This window comes from Epinephelus fuscoguttatus, linkage group LG12 (assembly GCF_011397635.1).
Source record: "Epinephelus fuscoguttatus linkage group LG12, E.fuscoguttatus.final_Chr_v1".
Lineage (NCBI taxonomy): Eukaryota > Metazoa > Chordata > Actinopteri > Perciformes > Serranidae > Epinephelus > Epinephelus fuscoguttatus.
This window is the reverse complement of record NC_064763.1, coordinates 28,197,470-28,222,488: the sequence shown is the minus strand read 5'-3', so window position 1 is coordinate 28,222,488 and position 25,019 is coordinate 28,197,470. Positions and strand designations below refer to the sequence as shown.

General features: G+C 41.8%; 2 protein-coding genes across 2 annotated transcripts in view; both read left to right on the top strand.

Annotated features, from left to right (window-relative positions):
- The window catches only part of LOC125898620 (protocadherin Fat 3), a 74,725-nt gene extending 66,474 nt beyond the window's left edge, over positions 1-8,251 (top strand). Inside the window, exons 49-52 of the mRNA XM_049592467.1 lie at positions 1,823-1,921; positions 2,711-2,770; positions 3,057-3,095; positions 7,335-8,251. Coding sequence (XP_049448424.1) covers positions 1,823-1,921; positions 2,711-2,770; positions 3,057-3,095; positions 7,335-8,095 — 959 coding nt within the window. The 3' untranslated portion in view covers positions 8,096-8,251. The remainder of the gene's footprint in view (positions 1-1,822; positions 1,922-2,710; positions 2,771-3,056; positions 3,096-7,334) is intronic.
- Positions 8,252-18,601: 10,350 nt separating this feature from the next.
- The window catches only part of mtnr1bb (melatonin receptor 1Bb), a 44,819-nt gene continuing 38,401 nt past the window's right edge, over positions 18,602-25,019 (top strand). The window contains exon 1 of the mRNA XM_049592809.1: positions 18,602-19,494. Within this exon, the coding sequence (XP_049448766.1) occupies positions 19,287-19,494 (208 nt within the window). The 5' untranslated portion in view covers positions 18,602-19,286. The remainder of the gene's footprint in view (positions 19,495-25,019) is intronic.

Below are 25,019 nucleotides of genomic sequence, written 5' to 3'. Positions count from 1 at the left end.
CCTGTCTGAAGCCATTGTGACACATAAGCACCTGCTCTGCCCCTCTGGCAGTCGTTTGAAAAACAATCACTCACAGGCAATTCTGACCCCCAAAATAATGAAACAACCCCCAGCTCTGCAAAGGGAAAACTGTGTCAGGAATCACACTGACTTGTAAGCATCTATTTATCTGCAGTGCTGCCTCTAAAGTCATGCAGGTTGAGGCTAACTGGAGGAGGAATAAAACTGAGTCTGACTTGTACGCACAGACAGAGTGTCAGGTTTGCGACTGTAGCTTTGATTACTGCAGTGTGAGCAGGTCTGGCTAGACCAACTTTTTAAGATTTTTAATGTGATTGGTTGTGTTTCACATCTGCTGCACTGAACTACACGAGAACAAGTACCTCTGTGGTCCTTACTCTCGATGACACCTCCAGCTGATGCAGACAGCATTAAATGAGCAAACCTGGAGTCGCAGCGGGTGTACAGGGAATTGTTGAAAACGCTGTACTGCAAAGCATTTAGGCAAGAGAACAGACCTGAATTCATTTCGAGTCTGCAACTTAAAGAGGAACACCACATAAATTAAGAATTCCAGAATGTTTTTTCCATGGCCTAGGACAGTTCAGTCAATGTTTGTTTTCCTTTTTATACCCAAATGAGCTTTACTCTATTGTGTTCTCAGTCCTGAAGCAGGAAATGTACCCATATACTCAGAACATTCCCCTGGGTGCTCTCAGTGTCATTTATATCATCTTTCACAGTTCATTGTCTATGGAGCAGCTCCAGACTTTACAATTGATGATATCACATCTTTTAGCGCTCTAGTCTTTAGATTTAGGAGAATGTTGATGTTTACTAAGGGTGCTTTCACACCTGCCCTGTTTGGTTCGCTTTAATTGAACTCAAGTTTGTTTGCCCACTAAGTGTGGTTCATTTGGGCAGGTGTGAACACAGCAATCACACATGGGTGCACACCAAAACAACCAGACCAAGACCTTCTTGAAGAAATGGTCTCGGTCTGGTTACAAACAAACTCTGGTGGAGGATTGATGTAGATATTCCAAGTCTATATAAATACAATACTCACACACTTATATGTACATGGAGAGAGGTTTTGGTTTTAGCATTTCCCCTGTTCGTCTTGGCTATAAAAACATCCCTTCAGTGTAATAGATGGGAAAGTCCACAGCTCTTACCTTGTGAAAAAAATGTGTTCCAAAACAAGTGCCTACCCACTTGATTTGGCAAGCTTGGACTGCATAGTAGAGTCATGCCAGGAAGGGATCTCTTCAGGGCCGGGGTGGAGAGAAGGAATGATTACAGCATTCAGTAACTCTTTAAATGTATATATCAGGATGACAGTATTTTACATGCTATGCAGGATTTTCCTAATAAACTTTGTAAAGAGTCATACAGAAGTAATCCCGCTCAGTCATGTGGTGATGTATATATCTGCAGAGGCTCTGCCTTCTGCTTGTAGTGTCTTATTTTCTTTTTATTTTCTGTGCTGAGGACGTTAAAGGGCGTGTACCCCCCACTGCACTCAGGTGAGGTTGGGGTGTTATTAAAAGGTAGCTACCAGGTGCCAGACAGTAAGCAGCAGGTATCCAAGAGTCAGTGCCAAAAAAAATGCAAACATAGCAAGGCGAAAAGGCAAATGAGAGTGAATCTGGGGTTGATTTTTACTTTTACTTTTGCTGGCGGCCATGCTTACAAATCCTGTATAGTTTACCTTTAAGGTAGACTTAAAATTTTGAACTTATATTGGCTTAACAGTTTGAGTGGTATGTTGATGTGGCTTGTTGGTTATTAAGAAATGCTGTGTTTTTATGTACATTAGACGTGTCAGAGCTGGTGGAGGAGGTTGCATGTCTCTCAGACTCCACCTCTGAGGAACACTCCCTCAGTTCCTACACTTCTGAGTCCTTCGATGACAACGGTAAGACTGATGCTGAAACAACCCAACACACTTTTTTTTTTTTACTACTTTATAACTGTAAAGCCTCTAAAAGTTATTTAAAAGAGGGGAAAATGAGTCCTCAACCAGACATTGCTTCACATTCATGAGTCACATGCAAACAAAGGCTGGGAACCACTGCTGTAGATAAAATTCCTGGAATTTAGAAACAGTCCTCTTTGCACTTTTGGTCCAGTACATTGCCTGTATTAACATATTGAAAAGCAAGCTGAAAATAGTGCAGTGGAAATGTTTCATGAAAGGTACCTTATTGCAACCAAAACCATACATACAAATGCTTCAGCGGTTAATGCACAGTTCTTCAGTGAGAGAAGAAAAAACTCTTTTAACTCCTTTATTCAATTCTATAGTGTCTTTTTCCCAGATAACTCAATACCATTGATCTTCCCTTGGTTTAAAGTTAGGAAGCTGAACACCCTAATTATCATGTGAGTGTGTGTGTATGTGTGTGGGTGTGTGTTTTTCAGATAAGGAACCAATGTAGATGCTTTCTTTCCCGTCTAATTACTGTAGCAGCAAAGACCTCATGTCTCTTCCACTCCCTTATAGGACACACACACACACACACACACACACACACACCACATGCATACAAACGTGTTTGCTCCTCTGTTCTCAACACGTGTGCACACACAAGCTTGCGCACATTCTCCTTCTCATCTCATTCACACCCAACACTTGAAACCTTAGCCTATTCACAAGTGCACTGACATTATATCTGTTCTTCTCTCTTTCTTATATTCTGCCCAGCCTCCATAGTGACAGTCATACGTCTTGTCAATGATGCTGTTGATAATATTGAAAGTGAAGGTATGAAAGAAGATCTTTTGTCAACTCATCTATATCTTTTGTGTCTGTCTTCTGATGCCAAAGTGTTCAGTTCAGTGGTATAGCTCTAAGATGTAATGTAGTGAATGCAGCCAAGCCTCTGCTGTTCAATCCCCTTTCTATTCAGAATAAAACATCCTGCTTAGATTTCCAATATTTTTGTCAGTTTCTGACACTGGATCTCTCTGTGTTTCAATTTCTCCCCTTTGGTTTCTGTGTTGTTTGTCTCAGCCTTTCTCTGACTCTGGCTTTCTCTCTCCCTTTGTAGTGTCAAACATGGACAAAGAACAGCAGCGGAGCAGCCCTGGTGAGTGAGATGCAAAGCAACTGAAAAACATCTTATTAACTTTCCATCCCTTTGGCTTTATTTCTCAAGCTGTGATCCCAAAACCCAGCCTTTTGTGTTCTTTACATTATTTACTCTCAATGCTTTTATCATACTCCGTACAGCATAGATTACCATTTCTGTCCATGCATTTTTTTTCCATTTGGTTTCCAGTTTCCTTCAACTAGAGCTGGTTTAATAATCAGATATTGATGGATCCTTATCAAGAATTTCTGTTTGTGTTTTGGCTTTATTGTAGAAAAATAAATATTGGCAGATTTGAAATATCAGTATTAGCACTGACGTCAAAAATCCATGATGAGTTAGGATCTCTACACTCACTTGAAGACACCTCTCTTTGACTGTGAATGGCATCAGTGTTCACCCACATAACATTCATAAATGTCACATCAATATTGTGACCCTGCAATCTTAATAGTTCATAGTCACTACCTCCATTATTTGAATTAAGAAGCTAGTGGAAAATTTATGCTAAAATAATCTGTCGACACCTCTTATTTTTGATATGTCAGGTGCATATTTATCAGTTCATTGTATGCTGCTTATGTCAGCCCCAGGTTGTAGCTACAGGTGATTGATTAATAATAGCAGTTAATTACTAATTAGGCCTCCACTCAAAACTCAAGTGTTTCTGCTTTCTTAGCCAACAAAAGCTGATAAAGATCTCAATTGAATCTTAGAGTTTCATTTATTATTTATGTCTTGTGGGTCTGATAAGGGATTTGAAAGGATTAAGATTGGGTAGGTGGATTTGATACTGGATTCTAGGGTGGCCAACAAGGGAAAACAAGCTACAACGACCTCAAACGTTGTGATTAGGAGAAGCTGCTGCATTGGAAGAGATATACAACAACAGATACAGCAACTGAAATATGCTGCAAATGAAGAAATGTGCTGCAAAAAGGCCAAACAAATACATTAATAGCAAACACGCTGCGAATAAAGAAACAATGCCAATTCAAAAACACACAAACCCTGAAAAGAACTAAAACAGAAAAATGCTGCATATGCTGTAAACAGAATGGAAGTTCTCCTTTATTCTAAAGGGAGTGCTAAGTTTAACAGCTTGATTTTTGTGAAATGTGTTTTTGGGCCCTGAGGCATTATGTGACAGACCCGCGAGTTGTAATTCCACAGTTATGCCACTATGTCAGATTGGCCTCAAAGCGTGGCACAGTTCCTGGGGGCCTGCCCACTTTAAAAACACTGTCTTATCTGGTCTCTCCAGGCCCCCAGGAACGCTGCTCAGTCTTGCAGTATATTTTCCCCAGTGGCCACTTGTGGTATTGCAGCAAATAAAATCCCCTGTGGCCCAGCAAGCATTCTCCCCATAGGCCACTGTTATAAAAGATATGTTGGTAAAACTGTTGACAAACTGCAAGCAAGGTCAATTATGACAATCCATTGGAAGTTCTGTATTTAGAAAACTTTCCTCGAACCGAAAAATTTTAAAGTCTGTGATGTCATCACAATGTGAAGTCTATTAGCCCAGTGGGACCTTGCAGGCGTTTCCTGCTTATCATTTCGCCTTTTTTTCGGCTTCTGCAGCATGTTTCTGTTGTATTTTTCTTGGGTTTTCATGTTTCTTTTTGTACTTGCACCCCCCCACCCCACCCGCGCTTGCCTGTCCTATGCATTAGAGGCTAAAAAGCCCCAAAAAATAGCTGTTAAAAAAAAAAAAAAAAGTAAAAGGCTAACAAATATTTTTATGGGTAAAAAAATCCAATTCCCTCACCCCATAATTATTTCTGGTGTGTATGCAACATATAAAAGTGCATTTTGTATATAAATAGTTGATTAACACCATCTGAATTACACTGACATTAAACAGCACAGTCAAGTTGGGTGCAGCCATCCTCACGCCAAGCAAAGCAAAGCTTTCACCCCGGCCTTGTAGAGCGTCTCAGTGGATTTTAGGGGCACGTTGAGCCAAGCCTCACATCCACAGAGGCGGAGGCAGCTTCAAACACTTTCTTTTTTCACACTAAATGAGGCATCATCTACAGGCTTAACACTGACTCACCACTCTATCCAAATGAATGGCTTTGCTTAAACAAAGATCAGCGCAGGTATGATCCACTTGCATGTATCCTGTAACATGTTCATGTCAGTTGCTTGTGCTACAGTCTTAAAAACCAATATTAATTGGCTCATAGTTACCAAGTCTGTTTGTTCTGGGTTGCATGTAATTTACTGGGTCCACAAAGCATTTCATTACTTACCCAGAGCAAGACTGCGTTTATGCCTCTGTCGCTACCAGCCCACTGAAGCACAAGAAGCTTTATTTCAGACAGAGAGAATTAAATGATGAATGGAATTGTTGTTCAGTAAGTCTCTCCAAATAACCCATTGGATTCAGTGTATGTAAACATATATTTATAATTTAATATACTGTATGTGCTCATATATTTGTGCTCACATCAAGAAAATTGAAAAAAATTAAATATATCAACATAATAAGAGAGAAAAAAGTCTGATTCATTGCGAGGTGAAGGGTGTTCATGTCTGTTACTCTCCACTTGACATATCATTAATGCTGCTCGCATGAGATAACGTGTTTGTGTTAACAATTACAGTGTGCATGTGTATGTATAGTGCATATTACGTGTTATGAATTTTGTCGCTGTGTGTGCCTGTGTGTTTACACGTTTCCGCAATGTGCTAAATGGCTCTCTGCCAGCCTTCTTCTCTCCCTCCGCTATCCAGTTGTGTTTTCTTCCGTGTCATAATTCACCGTGTCTTTCTGCATTCAGTTGTTTCTATGAGAAGAGCATTTCATCATCAAAGGCTTCCTGTCCCATGAGATATTTGTTTTGTTTTCCGCTTCACTGACAGCAAGTCGCCACCTGCAGAGCAAAGATGAAATTTGTGTAGAGTTCGTCAAAGAGTACATAGTGGATTGTAAGAACATACATTTATTTTTCTCCCCTTTAACCTTTTCTTTTGAACATATTTCAGCTTGGGATTTCAGCAGCATGACATGCAGAAGGAACTCCCACATGTTTTGTGGCATGTTGGCACGGCAGTCTATTAGATATCTCTTTCCACACACGTGTCATGCATTATATACCAGGAGCTGGCACTGCTTATGAAGTGTACTCTCCATCCCACACAGAAGATGACCCCCCCTCCCTCCCACCCCAGCTTCTCTCTCTTCATCAATATGATATTTTTTCACTCACAGCTCATTAACCTAACCATGAATTATGCAACCTGCATGCTGTAGTTAGTAGGAAGTAGTGGATTAGTGGGGAGTTCTGTGTCAGTCCATTTAACAGCATGAACTCAAATGTAGAGGGGAAAAAAAGGAATTTTGTTGACTGATTTTATTTTCATGTTAATAAATTCTAAATGAGAAGTGGAGCAATTACACAACGTAAGCACGCAGTCCCTTGGAACATGTAGTAAACTCCGCAGTGGCACAGTGAGAAACAAAGCCCATTCACGAACCTCCTGCTGCATCAGACACAAACAAACACACACGTACATACTCTCAAACATGCAGTGCTCACTCGCATGTACAAACACACTCTCGGGCACAAAACCAACAAACAACACATTTCTATGAAAATAAAAGCAGATCAAGACGGTAGGAAATAAGCAGAGGGAAAGCCAAAGAAGGGAAACACAAAAAGCCAGAGTATATGTACAGGCTATTTATTAATTCTATGAACATTTTGTTTGTTTATTAGAGGGCAGTAACTTCCAGACCTTGTGATTTTTTAGCTGTTGTGGTTTTAGGAGGGCAGAGATCCGCAGTGATTTAAGCAATTGTGAACATCTTCAGATCAGTCCCTCCAGTGACTGAAAGCATATTCACCGGTGTCACCTCGTTTACCTCCTGCAGATAAGATTGGGATGATACTGTTGTTTTATAAGTGAAGTGATTTATTGATGTGGCACCTTTCGCCAGCTGATCCTATTAGATAGATAATCTCATTGCTTGCTTGCACTGCGCGTTGCCAAAAGGCTGTTTTCAACGTAACACACACATTCAGGAGAGAGTGCTACGTACTTCCAGTGATTTGGCAGTACTAGTTTGTCCAGGGAATAAAGCCTCAGGCTCCTCCGTATGTTAACTAAAATCCTTTTCTTAACTCTCTTAAGTAGGTCGTTTCTCTACTTGTTGTTCCATTAAAAACATACTGTTTCTCACTGAAACTGTTAAAAGATTTATTATATGTCATTTTTCCTTTTCAGCATACCGCTGGGAGTCTTCCAGGCAGACTTCAAGCTGGTTGTCACCATCACGTCTGCGTCCGCCGGAGCTAGGATCCCATTACGACCTCAGTGACACCCAGCAAAACATCAGACGGGGAGGCAGCACGCGGTCTCTCCAGCTGGACTACAAAGTGATGGGCTACAGCAGTGACAGGGGCCGGGAGCAGGTACGGGAGACCGGGAGGAGAACCTTCCAGTGGGAGAGGAATCAGTCGGGTGAGTGGGAGAGGAAACGCATCCTGGACAGAGAAGAAAAGAGAAGGCGCGACGGGGAAGGAGAGGATACAGGCAACAGGAGCAGAGACATGGGGGCTTGCCAGGACCACAGAGAGCATCAGCAGTTGCACGGCCATGACAGCTGTGAAGACAGCTCTTCGCCTGTTTACGAGGAATACCGTGAGACCAGCCATGACCAAGAGCAAGGGGAAGATACAGAGAGCCTTTATGACACTCTGCCGCCAACTCGACGAGCCTACGAAGGATATCCGTCAAGCCCCCCGGGCATCAACCTGCACCCAGCTCAACTTCTGCCCCCCCTCAGAGCGTGGGACTTACAGACAGGGGAGTGGAGGGGATCGCAGGAGGATCGCGGAGGGCTCGGCTCCAGCAGTCTGGCAGGATCTGGGGATGAGCTGGAGAGACTATTGAACCTGGTGTCCCTCAGAGCCAGGAGAGCCACACGAATAAACAGAGCCTCTACCCAATCTGAACCCACAACAGGCTGGGATGGGTTTAAATGAGCACACAAGACTGTTTAAAACAAATAGATTTAATATTCCTCTAATGAAAGAGAGGCAGTGACCCTCTCTGATTATACTTGACATTTATATTATTACACCGTTGGTCCACCACCTAAAAATAATTAAAAGAGAATATTACCATATATACTTTTATTATCCCGCTGTAAGCAAACACTAATCCACCACCAATCCCCTGGCTCATTTATAAGCTGGAGGAATAAGAGGAAATATATGTGTTCTCCAGACGCCTTCACCTGTGCTGCATGAGAGTTAGCAGAGATTGGCAGTGAATCAATGCTATTACATTTATTATTTATAGAACCACTGAAGCACAGCATTTATTAACATCAAAATACGAAAGGAACCGCTCTGCCTCTGTTTTTCAATGATACCAACGTATGTACATATGTTGTTGTGTATTTTACACATCGTCCCGTTGAGTCGCACACGTACAGACACACACACACAATCATTTTGTTGGCTCAACCGTGTAATACTCAATGCATTTCTTATTTTTATTGGCACATGCTGGAGGTTGTTTTGAAGAGAACTGTTCGCCACACATCCCAGACATAGCCTCAGAGACGCTATTAAGATTACCAGACGTTGATACCAGGAGATCTTTATTTAATCATTTAATTATTCTGTGATTATTTATTTAATAATTACACTATTTGTGTGTTTGGTTTCTTGGGAGCCTCCTCATGAATGCAAGCATCAGGGGTATCCGTCTATGATTAAAAACAGCACTTGAGGTTATGCTACATATTTATTTTATTTTATTTTGTTTTACTCAGAAATAGTTTTGACCTCTCATTTTAACGCACAATACCAGCTGTGCAGTAATGTAAGACAGCGTTTGGAGAAATATACAAATTCACTTACGTACTCATTATGTACTTTGTATATATTACCAAAGCTGCACTTTTTAGCAGCAGATAGAATGAAGCCCACTTCACACCTGGTATTAACATGTGATATGAATTATCAGACTTGTGCTGAAGGGCTTAGAGAATAGTGTGGAAATGCACCCATGAAGAACAGAGTCACTCACCCAAGACATGTACACATGGTTGCCTCACTGATAACACAGTGTAAATGCTGCTGTGCCCCCACGTCACACACAACAAAAGGGAATGTAAATGGAATTAAACTCCATGTTAAACAACTCTGAAACACAAGCAGAACAAACAGGTGGTAGGTGACTAGGAGAATTTAAAGGGGACCTATTGTGCTCATTTTTTCATACTTGTATTTCAGGTCACTACTAGAAAATGTTTAAAAGCTTTAATGTTCCAAAAACACTTCCTCATACTGTCTGTGCTGGAACACCTGTCTGAAACACTCCGTTTTAACACCTGTCTCTGTAACCCCCCCTCCCAAGTAGAGCACAGTCTGCTCTATTTGATCAGTGTTTCCCGGTCTTCCACAGTTTGGTGTCTCTACACCGTCACTGCAGCTGGAGGAATGACTGTAATGACATAAAGCGGCACTTTGTACCATGAGAAATCACCAATAAAAGCTTCTTAACCAAAATCATCACATCTGGACGCGTTCCAGCAGGAATATAATCCAAAATCATGAACACATGAGCAAAATTGGCAACCAAGCTTACATGTTTCCATGACACTGACATGTGGCTATTTGTAGTGTGGGCTAATGTTAACATTTGCAGTGGAGTGCCAGGAGCAGATGACTATATAAAGACATCTATCATGAGCTAATGTCAGCTTGTTTCAATAGTGGGGAAAAAGCACTGTAAACAGAGTATTCAGAACGGTCTCCAGCCTGAGGTTTTTGGTCACAGGGATTATTTTACATACATTTACCACATTATTTGAACTTTGGTCACTTTTAATATGAACATCTGACTTTGTAATATTATACATATTTATAACAGAAAATAAGGAAATGCATAATAGGTCCCCTTTGACCATTAATTAACATATTCATAACAGCAGATCAGAACAGTTCAGACTGTGAATGAGCCAGACTAAATGTCCGCTGTCAAAAACGGCTGCACTAACCTGCCTTTATCTCACACTTGTGATGTTTCCTCTGGTAAACACGACTCTTTAAAAAGACTGCCTTTTTCTCCTTGAGGTGGAGAGAAAAAACATCTTACTCAATGATGTAAACCGCAAAAACAATATACAAAGCAAACTATTTTGGACTCCTGAAGGACAGAGTAAATATTGGCGGGTATAAACACAAATCATCCACATCAGACAGTATGTACCGTTCATGTATCTTGATGACGATGGACCACTTAAAAGAACGGCGGCTCTTAAAAATTCAAGGGCACGCAGTTAAAGGATTCAAATGGAATCCTGAATCCAAACAAAAAACAAACAAACAAACATTAAAAGTAATTTATGTTTTAAATTGCTTATTTTGTGCAAGTGAATAGTTTGTCTGCTTCAGTAAATGGATTGATTTGTTATTGCAAGAATGTAATTTTTCCAGAAAAAACTACAGAATGTTAGACTGAAAGATACTATACGGATTAACTTTTTGCAAGAACTGTGACACCCTTCACCAATAGTAACACATACAAACTGACAGGTCTTAACATGGTCATGATCAGGCTTAGTGTCGCCTAATGTATTCATGTTTCACTGTATGGTGTCCATCCATCCACTGATCCTCTCCACCCATTCCTATTCAGGTCTACTCTGTAAGTGCTGGAGCGTGACCCAGCTTGCACCGGGCAACAGATGCAGAAACATCCCGGACAGGTCAGACTAACACAAAAAAAACATTCACACCTGTGGGCACTTTACAGTTTCCAGTTCACCTGGTCTGCATGTCTGTGGACTGTGGAAGGAAACCAGAGCACCGGAAGGAAACCCACAGGAATACTGTGAGAACGTGCAAACTCGACACAAAACAAGCAGCTTCCAAAGGCTGAAATTTAAACCTAGAACCTCAACGCTGTGAATCAACACCACTAACAAGTGAGAAGCCTTTGCTGTCATGTTTTACGACTTTATTGCCATTTATTGTGGTTGAATCATCTCGCAAAGTACCTTTCAAGTCTGCTGGATTTCCAGTTATTTCAGACAGGTGAGGTGCTCAAGCACAAAGCTTATGTACCAACGTGGATGTTTCGAGGACTTGATGAATATGCTCCAATCGAGCGGATTCAAAGTTAATTGGAAAAGAAATGGCATCTGTCTTAAGGGTGAATATGTACCTGGTGTGCTGTCGCAGGTGAGCTATATCTCAAACACAAGATAAATAATCCCCATAAAATATTTAATCCCATCAAGTCAGTCTTGTCACGCCTTTTATATGTTTTCCTTTCCTTCCCGACTGGAAACTGGCAGATTCATTTAGCAGAGCTTAAAGTCACTGATGTCCTGGGAAGACATGAGGCACAAGAATGTCTTCTGGAATGTTAAGTTCATAAACTGTATGATAACGCAAACAATAAATTTTATTTTGAAATCATTTGAGATTATTTGAAAAGGGTGTTATGATCATGGCTAAGATTGCCTCGGCTGTATGCGCTGTCAACAGTTGAGCCAATTTCAGCGTAATCTCCTCATTATGCGCCTTTGTTTACCTCAGGAACTGATTTCTTTGCTGACATGAATAGATGTATCCGGCTTATTGTGTGGCACTCTTTGTTTCTGTGAGTTTTTTCCATACTGACCCAGTGCGATGGCGAGAATGTGCGGACTATGCATCTCTAAAAGCACCTGTCTGTGATTAGATAATACTTTTGCTGTCTGTGCAGAAAATGTGTTTTGTACAGCGGCCACGCATGAAAAATGAGAGCCGCATTCCACAGCCTCAGTATGTATTTGTATAATGGGACATGCACCTCCGCACATAGACCAAATTAGGAAACTTTAATTATCGTATGTTACAAGGTCTGCAACTGGCAAGTAGGGTGACATTTCTTAATCACTTTATCTACATCCTCAAAAGGTGACCAGTCATTAATTCTTGATTGGTGACAAAAGGTTGAGGGCAGGCGATGGTCAGCGTCTACGCCCCGCACTCACTCTGTGTGTAAGTAACAAGGAAACGTGCCGAGGAACCTTTGTGGGTTTTGATTATTTCCTCTTCCGCCCCTGTGGAGTTGGCGCACAAAGTTTGTCCTTGTTATCATCCAGCCCTCCTCGTATAAACACCACTAGGCTGACTGTCTGCCAGAAAACATTCCCATGGCAACCAGACATTCCCCTGATCATGTTTGTGTTTCATTTTCTCTGTCACATACAACGCATTTTGGCCAATTAAGGGGCGAGGAGGTGCTTGTGTGCGTGTACTGTTTGTGTGTCCATGTGTTTGCTGTAGTGCAGATGCAAAATGTTGCACACTGCTCAACATGCCCGCTCCCAAAATACCGTGTATTTCTTTGAGGCAGTGCAACATGAGGGGAGAGAGCAGAGTTGTTCGACACAAGAATAAGCAATCGCCCACTCCATAACATATTATATGTAGGTATTGTGTATGCATGCACTGACATAAGTCAGGATTCAGTGGTGGCATGCATGCCTGAGTATCTTAGATTTTGGGGAGAAAAAAAAAACAACCTTGAAATTATTTATAAACATTTCAAGAATCTGTCATTACATCCTTTAAAATGACTATTTGCAAAGTGTACATTTTAAGAAAGCCAGCAGCTGCAGCTGTGTTTTCATGGCAGCAATCATTTTGTCAGAGTAAGTGTTACATTTTTTGAACAGTGGATATCATTTTTGACTGAAACACTTCATATATCTTTTAGTGCATGCCAGTTTGTGTCAGTGCAATAGATGGAAATAGCTCATAGTCAAATGTTGGCTGGCTTGTTCCAGTTCTATTCTCTCTCCCTGCAGGAACCATGAACCACAAAAGACTCAAACAGGTACAAGGCAGAACCTGAGGGAGATGAATCCTCAGCCCAGGAAAGAAGAAGAAAAAAAAAGTCATGTGTTTTTGTGTAAAATTCACATAAAACTTGACGAAGCTTGTCACTGCTGGAGACATTCTAAAACTCACATTACCGACTTTACAGCCTAAAAATAATCAGCTTGTTTTGCTCCCCGGATGCGATCAACACACCTGAATCTATGTTTCCTCTATTACCCCTGCCTGTCACAACAAGGCAACACAGAAAATGAGATTTTATCAATTAGCATAATATGCTGAAGACGTCTCGAGTGATAACAGACGGAAGCCTCTAAAAGGTGCAGGTGGCATGTCAGCTGTTGCTGAATCCAGCAATTCACTCACGTTTTTTTTTGTTTTGTGATCCTGCCTTCATTTTGGGTCTTTGGGGGTAGAAACGGAAGCGTCATTACCCAGACATGCATCCTTGCAGGCACAACCTTACATAACATTACCTCTGCCTCCAACCATACGTGTGGCACACACAGAATCAACAACAAAATTGTAAACAACACACCACAGAAATAGTCCCGCTGTCTGGTCAGAGGGAGAGAAAGAAACTACAAGCAATTTATTCATCCAGTTTTACAGCTTATTAAATTATTCTGACAAGCATTATGCAACATGTCCCAGTAACTTACACAGACTCTCTGGGACACTCTTTTGACGACCATCCTGCTTGTTTAACGTATTCTGAGCATGCTGGCTGTCCCAGTGACAGGCACAGGGTCAAATCAAAGGCAAATACAAGGGCGTGTGAGGGAAAACAGAGACAGACAGACACATAGAGGGAGAGAGCAATAAACAAAGTGACTGTTATGTTTATTCATCGTGCATCAGAGAAAACTGATGAGGACCTGCCAGTCCCTTTAGCTCTGCTGGCTTTTCATTGGACCATCTGGCATTTACACCATAGAGTCAGCTAAGCCACTTAAAACCCCTTTCAACCCCCCCCATTTCCCCCTCCCCTCCTTCTTCTTCTCTGCTTTTTTTTCACAATGACGTTCCTCCAGATCTGTCCGGACACAGCAGGGGTGGGAAGGAATGGACAGAAGGATGAGAGGATGTTACATAAAGGGAGGAGGGGAATGAAGGATAGATCATGTAAGAAAGGCAAGAGATGAGCAGAGAAGTGGGAGAAGTATAAGAGATTACCATTCCCCCAGTTTCTGCTTATTGAGGGGTAGCTGTGTGGGTTATTATAAATCCACGCTGTTCTCAGTAACACCAGGATTACACACCCAGCCAGACCTAATCTATGCGCCTAACATCTGCTTCTGATGACACACACACACACATGCGCGTCCCGTACGCAAACACATATGACCACAATGGTCACAAATGCAGCTGGTGTCTCGAGCAATTTCATTGCATGTATTATTCATGAATACTTTAATCTTATGAGTATAATCAGACACAACATGCCTACACTACTAAAACAAGGCAACGGGGGTGGGGGTGGGGATATTGAATGGCAAGGGGTCACGCCCATGTATGATGATATGAATTCACATCAGAAAGCTGTCCTCAGCTGTGTGCGACTGAGTAGAGGAAACTGTGTACCAGGCCTCTTCCATCACCCCCTTCCCCCTGCTGTTGTAACAGATTATTACTAAGGCAATCCTCTGGCATATGCCTCCAAAACGGCTATGTGTCAGACAGGGAAGTTAACTGCTCTGCAGCATACTTCATGTCCTTTATTGGATTTTCTTGCATGATGAAAGTGCATAAATGTCAACGGATTATGCCACGCAGCTCGCCTGCTGTTGAATATCACATTTACATGACAGAAAAAAAAGAGTAATTGTCTCAAATTTTGGGACATTTCTTCAGATGAAAATATGGTAATTTTCTGCAAACTAAACAAAGAACACAGAAAAGAGCTGTTTATTTTAGCCTCCAAAAGTCTTGGCTTGAGCGCTGACATTTGACAGGGACCTTCAGTGTTACACTGTTGGATTTTTTTATAACAATCCCCACTTTGCTCTGTTCTTGTAAAGATGCTGCCTTAAACAGAGGTAAGGCAGAGTGATGGATCAAAAATGCTGCTGAGGAATTTGGCCGCATCATGCGCCTCATGTTATCTGCTTTAGCTCTGAGGAATTGGTACGCTGTCACCCTTGAGATTGCTGAGATCTGATTTTGGTAAGGAGGAGGTCTGCTCTATATTGTGCTTTGATCATCAGGGGTTTTTATGCTCGCCAGCAGAATAAGCATTTAGATTCGCTGAAGTTGCAACAACTAAGATTTTTATGAGGTCCTTGTTGAACTGTGCAAGCGTGAAATGCCTGTGGTAGTAACCTTTACAGTCCATCTGATGACTCAAATGTAAGAACAATCATAACACACAGAACTGTGTGACAAACACACCTAAAAGGCAAGTGGAGAGCACAGCCTTTGCAAAAAAAAATATTCTTGTTGTTACACTTGAAAACACTACTCCTAACACTAACGTTTTACATCAAAATTATTTCTTGGCAGTGCAAATGTACTGCTCAGATTAACAACCTACCTCTGCCCTCGAAGAATCTCTCTGTGTCAGTTTCCTCTGTGTTTCTATAAAATGATAAAACAACGGCAGAAATTCCAAACCTAGATATCTCTGTAAATAAAAGTTTAGTTTAGGGCACATTCTCCACCAAATTCCAGTATTTCTGAGATTTTGCTCCACATTTTATGGGCTGACAAATCAATTATACAATGGATGTGATTCATGATAATCACTCAAAACAGTCACTCCACAGAACAAAGCCAACTAGCTATGTCCCAAATTATGAAACAACTTTCTCATTGTGTGCCCTTCCTGAAGGTTTTTCTGCCGTTTTTTTTTCTTCAATTAAGTCATCTGCCAAAGTTTGCAAATGTTATCTCAAGGCAATTGAATCAAACGCAACTGGACTTGGTTTTGTCTTTGAAGACGTTTCACCTCTTATCCTAGAGGCTTCATCAGTTCATGCTTGTCTGACTAGGCTGGAACTAGTCTGACAAACTGGTGTGGAAGCACCCAGGTATTTAACCTCTGAGGAGGTCTTCACAAGGTCAATGATGTCACTGGTTCGTTAGTGCTCCAATGGTGTGTCAACGACAGTCGTTGAAACTCCTGTTGCAACGCTGCAATTGGAGTCGTTAGAGTCACATGAGGCCATTTGTGAACGACCATTGTTTTTAGAGGTTAGTGTTACCAGCAACTATTGTGCAGGTATTTTAAGCCAAAATACAATCTTTTCCTAACCATTACCAAGTGCTCTTTGTGCCTAAAGATAACCACACGTTAACCATAGCATTGTTGAAACGTAAAGTTACAACATATCCACAAAATAATGACATACAATTGTTACATCTGTGGTTTGCAGGACTACAGAAGGTGATTATTAAGATAATCACCTCATTACTTTTAGTTACATCACCTACCAGTAGTCCACAGTCATCTTAGCAGAATTGCAGGTCAGTACCTTGGCACAGCTGTGCTTTAAGTTAAATTCCAACTCATTAGGATTCATCCTCTGAGGACCATGAATGTCTGTACAAAACTGTGTGCCAATCCATCATGTAGATGTTGAGATACTATTTCACAGGATGATCCTAGAGGAGGTGTAACAGCAATCCATCTAATAGTTGCCAGTAGGATTCATCCTCTGAGGACTAAGAATGTCTGTGCAAAATTTCATGACAAGCCATCTAACAGTTGTTGAGATGTTTTCATCTGACTCTGGACAAAAGTGTTGGGTTGACCATCAACAGATCAACACTGGCGTCCACTGAGCAGCTGGCTGACACTTCAAGTGCAACGTTAGCAAATAGCATCATCCCCTTCATTTCATCATTTCATCCAATACACACAATTAATTATTTATAACAAAGATTGACCCATATGTTTACCAGACCTCCCTCACACATCCATAATTTATAACAATTTGAGTTTTATCATGAACTACAGTATTACCACATGCTGTGTCCATGCACTGAATTCTACTTCAGACTGCAACATCTTTTTCCAAACCTGTTTGTCATCTCAATAAGTGGTGTAGCAAAGTGTTGTTTGGATGCATGGCTGGAATACAAATGGTCACACTTGTTACATCATTTCCACAGAAATTTATACTTACAGTTTTGCCAGGCTCTCTTGTTTTCTTTGTAACATACTCTATGGATGTTTGTTTTGGTGGCACCATCTGGTCATTTTAACAAAACTCTCTGCGGAACAATGACTGTGAGAGTTCGCCAACATGGACTCATCAATAAAATTGCGTTGTCCTGTGGAGTACAGCAGAGAGAACATTGCCATATGGGGCAGCTATGCTACTGGTTCTTGTAGAGGACGGTGTCGGTGTCCAGTTTTTGCGGCCAGTTTGTCCCGTAACCATTCATCCACTTCAACATTCCTGCCTTTATACCCACAACAATATGCTTCACTGCCATGAGTGAGTGCCTACGATTATTGAAGGTTCTTTTCAAGCGGGCAAACACTGTAATCACATTGGATATAGATTCAGAAGTCTTTGAAGCATGTCCACCATAGTCACAGCGCAGCATTATCAGGGCTTTGCAGTTTTCAATTAGCAGATTTATGGTTTGTACCACCATTGCCTTTCTTGATGTGTGATATTGTGATTCTGTTCAGCCCATGCTCCTACTACTGAGTGTGTGTCTGCATTTAAAGTGTTTATATATATGTGTGTGTGTGTGTGTGTGCATGTGTGTGCCAATCTGGCTGACCTCACAGCCAGAGCTGTCTGTCGCCTGGTCATCACATCGCCCTGCTTTGAGGCTGACACTGGGCTGCTCTAATCTGTTCCTGCTGTTGTGCTTGAGGGCATCCGCTGCAGCCCAGCAGCGAGGAGTTAAGCAAGTGAATGGCGCTGGCCTCAATGTGTCACCGCTGGCACTGACAGTATCGATGACATATGAATCCATTGGATCAGATGGAGAGTTCGACAGCACTGTTACCACCAGTTACCCACCTTAAAAGGATGAATGGGATTAGACTGCCACCTCTACTTCCTCTGACTGCACTGTGCACAGTCCGAATCATAGTGAATCATAGTCCGGAGCCCAAAAATGGCACCCTGGTGGATGCATGCACTCTCTGCTTAATATTGGTTCAATCAATAGTGTATTGTGTCTGCAATTGAAAGACCCTTCCAGCTGTTTAATGATTATTCTCATCTTGTGTTTTTGTTATTGAAAGGTTAATGCATTAACACAGAGTAGGAATGCATGTATAACTTAAGACAAAGACCTGCAGCTGAAAACATGTCTGATTTTGTTATGCGCAATTATTGTACTTCCAAAATAGTCTTGGGCTTATCTGTGACAAATGCTCCACACAAGTCACAGTGGGCTGATTGGACTTCCCGTGTAAGACCCACCGCTGTGTGTACACTTAGGGCAACTCCGCGCATTGTGCCGAGATCAAAGGCAGATTCTCGGAAGTCACGCTGGGAAAAGGCGGGCGAAAATGAAAGGAATCTTTGTTTGCACGCACACCTCGGCACGGGAGATGGAGTGAGAAAGTCAAAAACAGTCAGAGGAGGGAGAGAAAGGGAGAAACACATAAAGTCGGAGGTAAAAATGTTGTTTGTGAAGCCGTGTTGTCTCATTTCGTCCCCACTCTGTGGATTCTCCCCATCCTGCTGTGTGCCTGACTGAGGGGCTCCTCTGTGATATTTACCACAGTGCCTCCTCGCCACGCACAGCGCCGGTTGCGTCGTAGTTCAGCGCGTGGCAAGGGCATCACAAATGGTTAGGGAAGACAATTTGTTCCTCCGTTTGTTCAGAGAATAGCAAATTAAATCGGCAGGACTCCTGAGGCGGTACAATGGTTTGACATTTTAGAAAGGAATAGCCTTCTTTTTTTCCCAACGTGGGCGCATGCATACGAATGAGAGTCAGAGATGCCAAGCAGCAAGCCAGGGGCACTTGGAGAGGATGAAGACTTGAAATATGAGTGGACCGGACCTTCTTTTATGAAATATTATCTAAACGACAAATAATTTGCATTTTCTCACAAGGGAGGAGTTGTGGCACCGCCTCAGCCTTTGTTGGCACATAGATGGATGACTTTTGTGCGAGGATAAAGAAAGCGAAGAGTCCCTGTAACTTTATATAGGTCACACGTGAGCGACGCGTAATATCAAGTAACTCAAACATTGCCTTTAAGTAGCAGACTTGGCGTGCGCTCTTGTGGAACTCGGGGAGGCATCCAGGTGCGCTCCATGTTTCGTTTAGGACACACCGGTACCGGCAGTGCCTGCGGGACATAAAGCACAGTTGGGACTTGAGAGCAGCGTTTGGCTGTTGGCCAGTGATGCCGGACACATTCACAATCATAAAGAACCGGACAGAGCCACGGCTGGGGCAGCTAGAGCGCACACTGGCCACGGAAGGGAGCGCCCGCCCCGCCTGGGTCATAGCAATCCTGGCCAGCGTTTTGATCTTCACCACGGTGGTGGACGTGCTGGGAAATCTGCTGGTGATCATCTCGGTGTTCAGGAACCGCAAGCTGAGGAACTCGGGTGAGACCTGTCGTCCCTTGCAGTTATTTTTTTTATATATATAATTACAAAGGTGATTAGTGACAACCCCTGATAATTACACATTTTGTGGGTCAAGTCGTTGTGAACTTTAGCCTGCTGTTGAACTTCCATTGCTGTGGCAGTATGAATTTGCATACTGATGTAGGCTGTGTGAAATCCTGTAGTGAATTCTGGGTAAAGTGAATTCGTTTTACCCTTCACCTCGTTCTCCAAGCTGCTTTTGCGCATTTCATATTGTGACCCACAGACCTTGGAGCGCACTTTGCCCTCCAAGAACATCATCACGAGTACACCCAGTGACAAAAACTATCCCAAAGTGCATTTTCTATAGCTTTGATATTTAACTGAACTCACACCGTAAAATCTGTGGTTTCAACTAAATTCCTCCTCTTGGATTAGGCTGTCAACCCACTTCTGTCAGCATGCTTGCAACCTAAATGCAAAGGGCTATAGCTTCCGGTAATTACATTATCCAGAGCACCATTCATATCATGCTGAAGGGCATCTGTGCAGGACACATGGCTGCGGATAAATGACGGATGATGGCACAGGGATTTAACATGTATATTTCCAGTACATTTAGTGTGTTGAAGACTCCCTACAGGCCAATTATATCCTCACAACTTTATATGCTACTGACAGCTTGATTGATACATTGCACTGTGAAAACTCTTGTAACATCTTGGTGTCTCTTGCCTCACTCCTCTGCTCTTTATCAGTGCAGTTCAAAGATAGTCTGACTCACTCTTGTTGTGTAGGAGCTGGTTAATAAGCGCAGGTGAGTCCTTTTGAAAAGCTGACTATACTTGGGGCTGATGAACGTATTCTGGTGTGAATCTGTGAAATAATTACCCAGGAGGCCTCACGCGGCTACAGTGAAGCACAATGCCAAATCATAAAGCATGGGAGAACTCTTTCAACAAACCTTCGCTCCAGGTAAAAAAAAAAAAAAAAAGGGAAAAAAATGCATCCTTGAGGTTGTAATTCAACTCTTTTCAGATGAAAATGAAGCCCTTTCAAGAATTTTACTGAATCATGCGTATTTTTTTTTTTTAACATTATCAGTTTACTGCCTAATTTGCTTCTCTTAAAAACCGACAGCTTTTCTGTACTGAAAATTAATGAAACAAATTATTCCTGAAACAAGTACCTCACCCTAATGGCAGATTTTTAAACAAATGTGATAGTAAAACCTTGTTAAGATAGATATCTTACGCAGTTAAGTATGCCACACTGTGCTGACTGGCTTTTTTGTGCTTTATCAGGCAACAATTAGGGCAGGAAATATGCATTTATTTGCATATCCAGTAGGATGCGGCCAGGAGTCTTTCCGCCTTATTAGTTGATGGGCAAAATGCTGTAAAGATTATCCAAAACAACTACTTTACTTTCTTTTAAAGACATTAAAGGCATGGACATTCTTTTCTTTGATTTTATCTTTTTTTTTTTTTTATTTCTGAGTCAGATTGACGGTCATCACAGTAGCACTTGAGTGCAACCCCGTCTTCAAGAAAAGACTCCCACATTCTGCTCTCTAGCATGGATTTTTTCTAAAGCTAAGGTTTAGGTAAGGTTCAGCTTATTCATAGCTCTGGATCGCCTTGAACCAAGGCTTTTTATTTATTGACGCTCTGAAGAAGTTGAACTCAAGAAGGTCTCAAGAAACACATTTGTAAATCAGAAGCAGTATGTCAAGTGTGCTTTTAAATTTGTGCGTGGCGTAACCTACAAACATCCTTTAAACCATTATCTTATTAAACTTAATGCACAGTGACACTTAAAATAACTGCATTGAGAGGATTTAATGTAGTCAGACAGAAGTCTTCCCACTTCTTCGGTGAATTAGACAGAGATTATGTCTTATTAGAAATAGAGCTGGTTGTGAGAGTTTATTTAACATCTTAACCCTGCTGTTTTTCATTTTTACTCCTGCATTATGTTGATATAACCTTGGTAAATACAAGACAAGCAGTCCTGGGAGTACACTTTTGAAAAATACTAGTGAGTGCATAGGGCCACGTGGCCCTGGTCAGATTTAAACAGCAACTGTAGGAGGTTTTGTCCCACGTAAATCTCACACAGCACCCAATAGTGTTCTATAAAAATCATATTGGATAAGATAGTGTTATGCACTGTGATCACGTTTATCCTTTGGCAAAACATGCTTATCGGTCCACAGAGCCTGATTTAAGTGCCACTTGTGCTTTTAAGAGAGAGCGCTTGTGGCTTGGATGCTAGAGGAAAGAGTGTTCATGTTGATTTTTCACTCAATTAAGACCATCACTCCCCCTAAGTGCAGAGCAGTAAATTTTGCACTACAGGACACATAGTACACCTGAACAACTGCCTGCACAGGGACACCTGGCTTATCACTGGTTTACAGCTTAATTAAAAAAAATTATCTTTCAGTTCAAGATGCTCTTGGTTGTTGTGGGCTATCCTTTATCTATTTTGAGGTTTGCTGTGGACTACCTCTGCAGAAAGAGGTAGTAAAACATACATTTGTTGGGGGAGTTTTGCCGCTCACATGGTGCATTTCTGCCTTAAAGCTGATCTCTCTCAACTCAAACAGCCCACTCAGCAGTTGAGAAATCACGCTGAACCCACAGCCGTGAACTCGAAGGATGGCTACTGTAGTTTCAAACAACCCACTCAATGGTTTAGACGGGAAAACACCTGACTTATCACAGCATAGAAACAGTCCCAGCAGGAGCAGAGGGCAGCATATGATTACCTTCTACAGTTGTCGTGGCTTTGTGTAAGTCCGTGCTGTGGCGGAGACAACAAAATAAACTGACCGCTAAATGCTGGACCACAGTATTTTGTCAGACACTAGGCTGGTGAGTGATGACTCAGTCTGAGTCATTCTCACCTACCCTTAATAATGATATATGCATACTGTAGTAAATATTAGAGTACTGACTCATTATTATTCTGACGCAGAATTGGCATCAAAATATGTTATTCACACTAATGAAACCTCTGAGGCATGTTGCTCATGTAACCAAGCTCCATTAGGACTGCACATTACCTTTCTGCCCTCTTGTGTTTTACCTCTTTTGTCTTTTCAAAGACCTCAATGTTTAATTTAAAGGGCTTTCTCTCTCATCATGTGCTATTGTATGCCAGCGAGCCTGTGCCGTGGATGCACAATCACACACATGCATGCATTCATGAGCCATTAGAGCCATTTGTCCCCTGAAATTAGTCTTTTAAAACAGAAAAGCCTTGACTCACACACATGCACTCTAGCATACAGATGTGTGCCTGCATGCAGAAACACATAAAGCATATCCAGGGAAAATGAGGGGCAGGAAGTCTACACACCTTGTATGAACGTGCGTGTGTGTAAGCATGTGAAAGGTGTCTTGTACAGTTGTGTGGGGCAGAGGTTTTTGTCCCCCGAGATTTGTCTTTGAAGGAGCGTAGGTGTTGCAAACCTTCAAAGAGAGTTAGACAGGATCACACATTACAGAGACTCTCTTCACAGAGACTTTATTTACATCATATCTCTCCACCTCCCTCTCATTCCCTCTCCAGCTACTTTTCTCTAATGCTCTCTGCCTCTACAAAAATAATGCTTAAACTAGGCCTTAGTTAAGAATGATGCTTGAGGGGAAAAAAAACACACTTTACCCATGGCAGTCTCACATGCAGTCCCTCTCAATCTGCCTCTGTCCATAGTGCTGAAATACTGAAAATCAGTCTCTTTATCTGTCTCTCTTGATGGTGCTGAAACGCTCAAACCTAAGGCCTTCTCTCAATCTTCGTTCTCGTCTGTGCCTGTGTTCGTTTGAACTCATGAAACGTCATCAGTCACAGCCTGAGTACTGTTCCAGTTCGAAGTCTGTAGTATTGAAAATTATTTCAAAATTGGCTCCAGTGTTTTCAGAGATGTAAGACTCATTGACCAGGTGAGACTGACCGCTTATCTTGGCAGCTAGCACACCAGATCCCGAGGTGGTCGACTGGCTAAAGTCCATGATCATTCAAAGTGAGAACAGTTATCTCGAGAAGCTGTTTGGTGATTTACCAGTTGTGTTCCTCTGATGTCTCAGGTGTGTTTTAAACATATGGTCTAATTCCTTTTGGAAGATTAACTTTGTCGATGCAAGGTTAGTTTGTGTTGGACACTGAGCAGCTTCTGTGTGCTTCTGGGTCATTATGAAATAAATAATTGAGAAAGAACAGTGAAAGTGTCGTAGATGTGCATTAGAGTGACAATAACTGTTGGCTGCATCTCACAATCCAACCTCAATCCAGTAGAAGGCTCCAAAAAAGCTTTTTTTGGTTCCCCAAAAAGCCAGTTAGCAAAGCTTTGAGGTATTTTGTCACAGAACAGTTGCACAGTTGTGTTGAAGTGTAGCCTAATCACTAGATCCCAGCTGAGCTGGAATGGATGGCAGCAAGAACACTGCTGCTCCAACTGCATATTGAGCATACTGCGCCCTGCCATTTTGGAGAGTTTGGACTCCCAAGTTGAACTTGGCAAGTTCACACTCCCAAGGACGCGATACCAAACTTGGCGTACTCTGTATGGAGAAACGACCTCCAGTCACTCTGTCTGACTCTCTCCATGGTTCTGAAACATTCAAACTGCAGTCTCTCCCTGCACCATTCTGTTTCTCCCATGGGTCGCCTGTGACATCTACTGCTACTACTAATACTGCCACTTCTCTGTCTTAGCTGTAGTTTGTTGTATTTCCATTGATAAAACATGAAAATGTGAGTAAAATATAAATACAGTGGAGGGTGGGAGCCAGGCACTTCTGAAGATGATTTGTTTTGTGACAGCTGGTCCTGACAGCTGAAAAAGCCGCCTGGTTAAGATGAGGGACTTGGTTACAAATGGGTTTTGAGTAAGTGTAGGTGTGTTGTTCTGTTTGATGTGCTGGAAGTGTTAGCCATCAGTGAATGGGTGCGAGTCAGTCCTTGAAAGTTTGCAAATGTGTGTGAGGAAAGCGAGACGGGGAGAATTTGTGCTGTTAGTTTATTGGGACAGTTCCTAAGTCTACATTTCTCGTCTTTACATTTTGGGCCTCACGCTGAGTGACGCATTAATCCAGAGTTTCTCACAATGAATAAGTATGGAGGATTTCTGTGTCTTCCTCAGAGACATTTTGACAGGACATACAGCCATTTGCAGACTATTGCAAGGGATCGCTCTGAACACCACTAACATGCCCTGTCTATACTGATAATTGTTAGGAGATGTTCATAAACTGCAGTGGGCTACTGACGGCTGTGACAAAGAGTGCTTTAAAGAGAATTCGAACAGACAGCTGTCCTCTTTGTATGAGAAGAAAAAAAAGCACTTTTCTGTTCCGCATTCACAAGTGACATGTTTGATGAACTTTGCCTAGCTGAGATATATCAACCCATTGTATAATTATATATCAGGTAATATTACCTTTACACTTATATTACCAGCCACAGAAAATCTTCCTTCTAATTCACATTTACACAAATCCGTTCTTGCAATTATTAATCTCGCCATGCTTAAT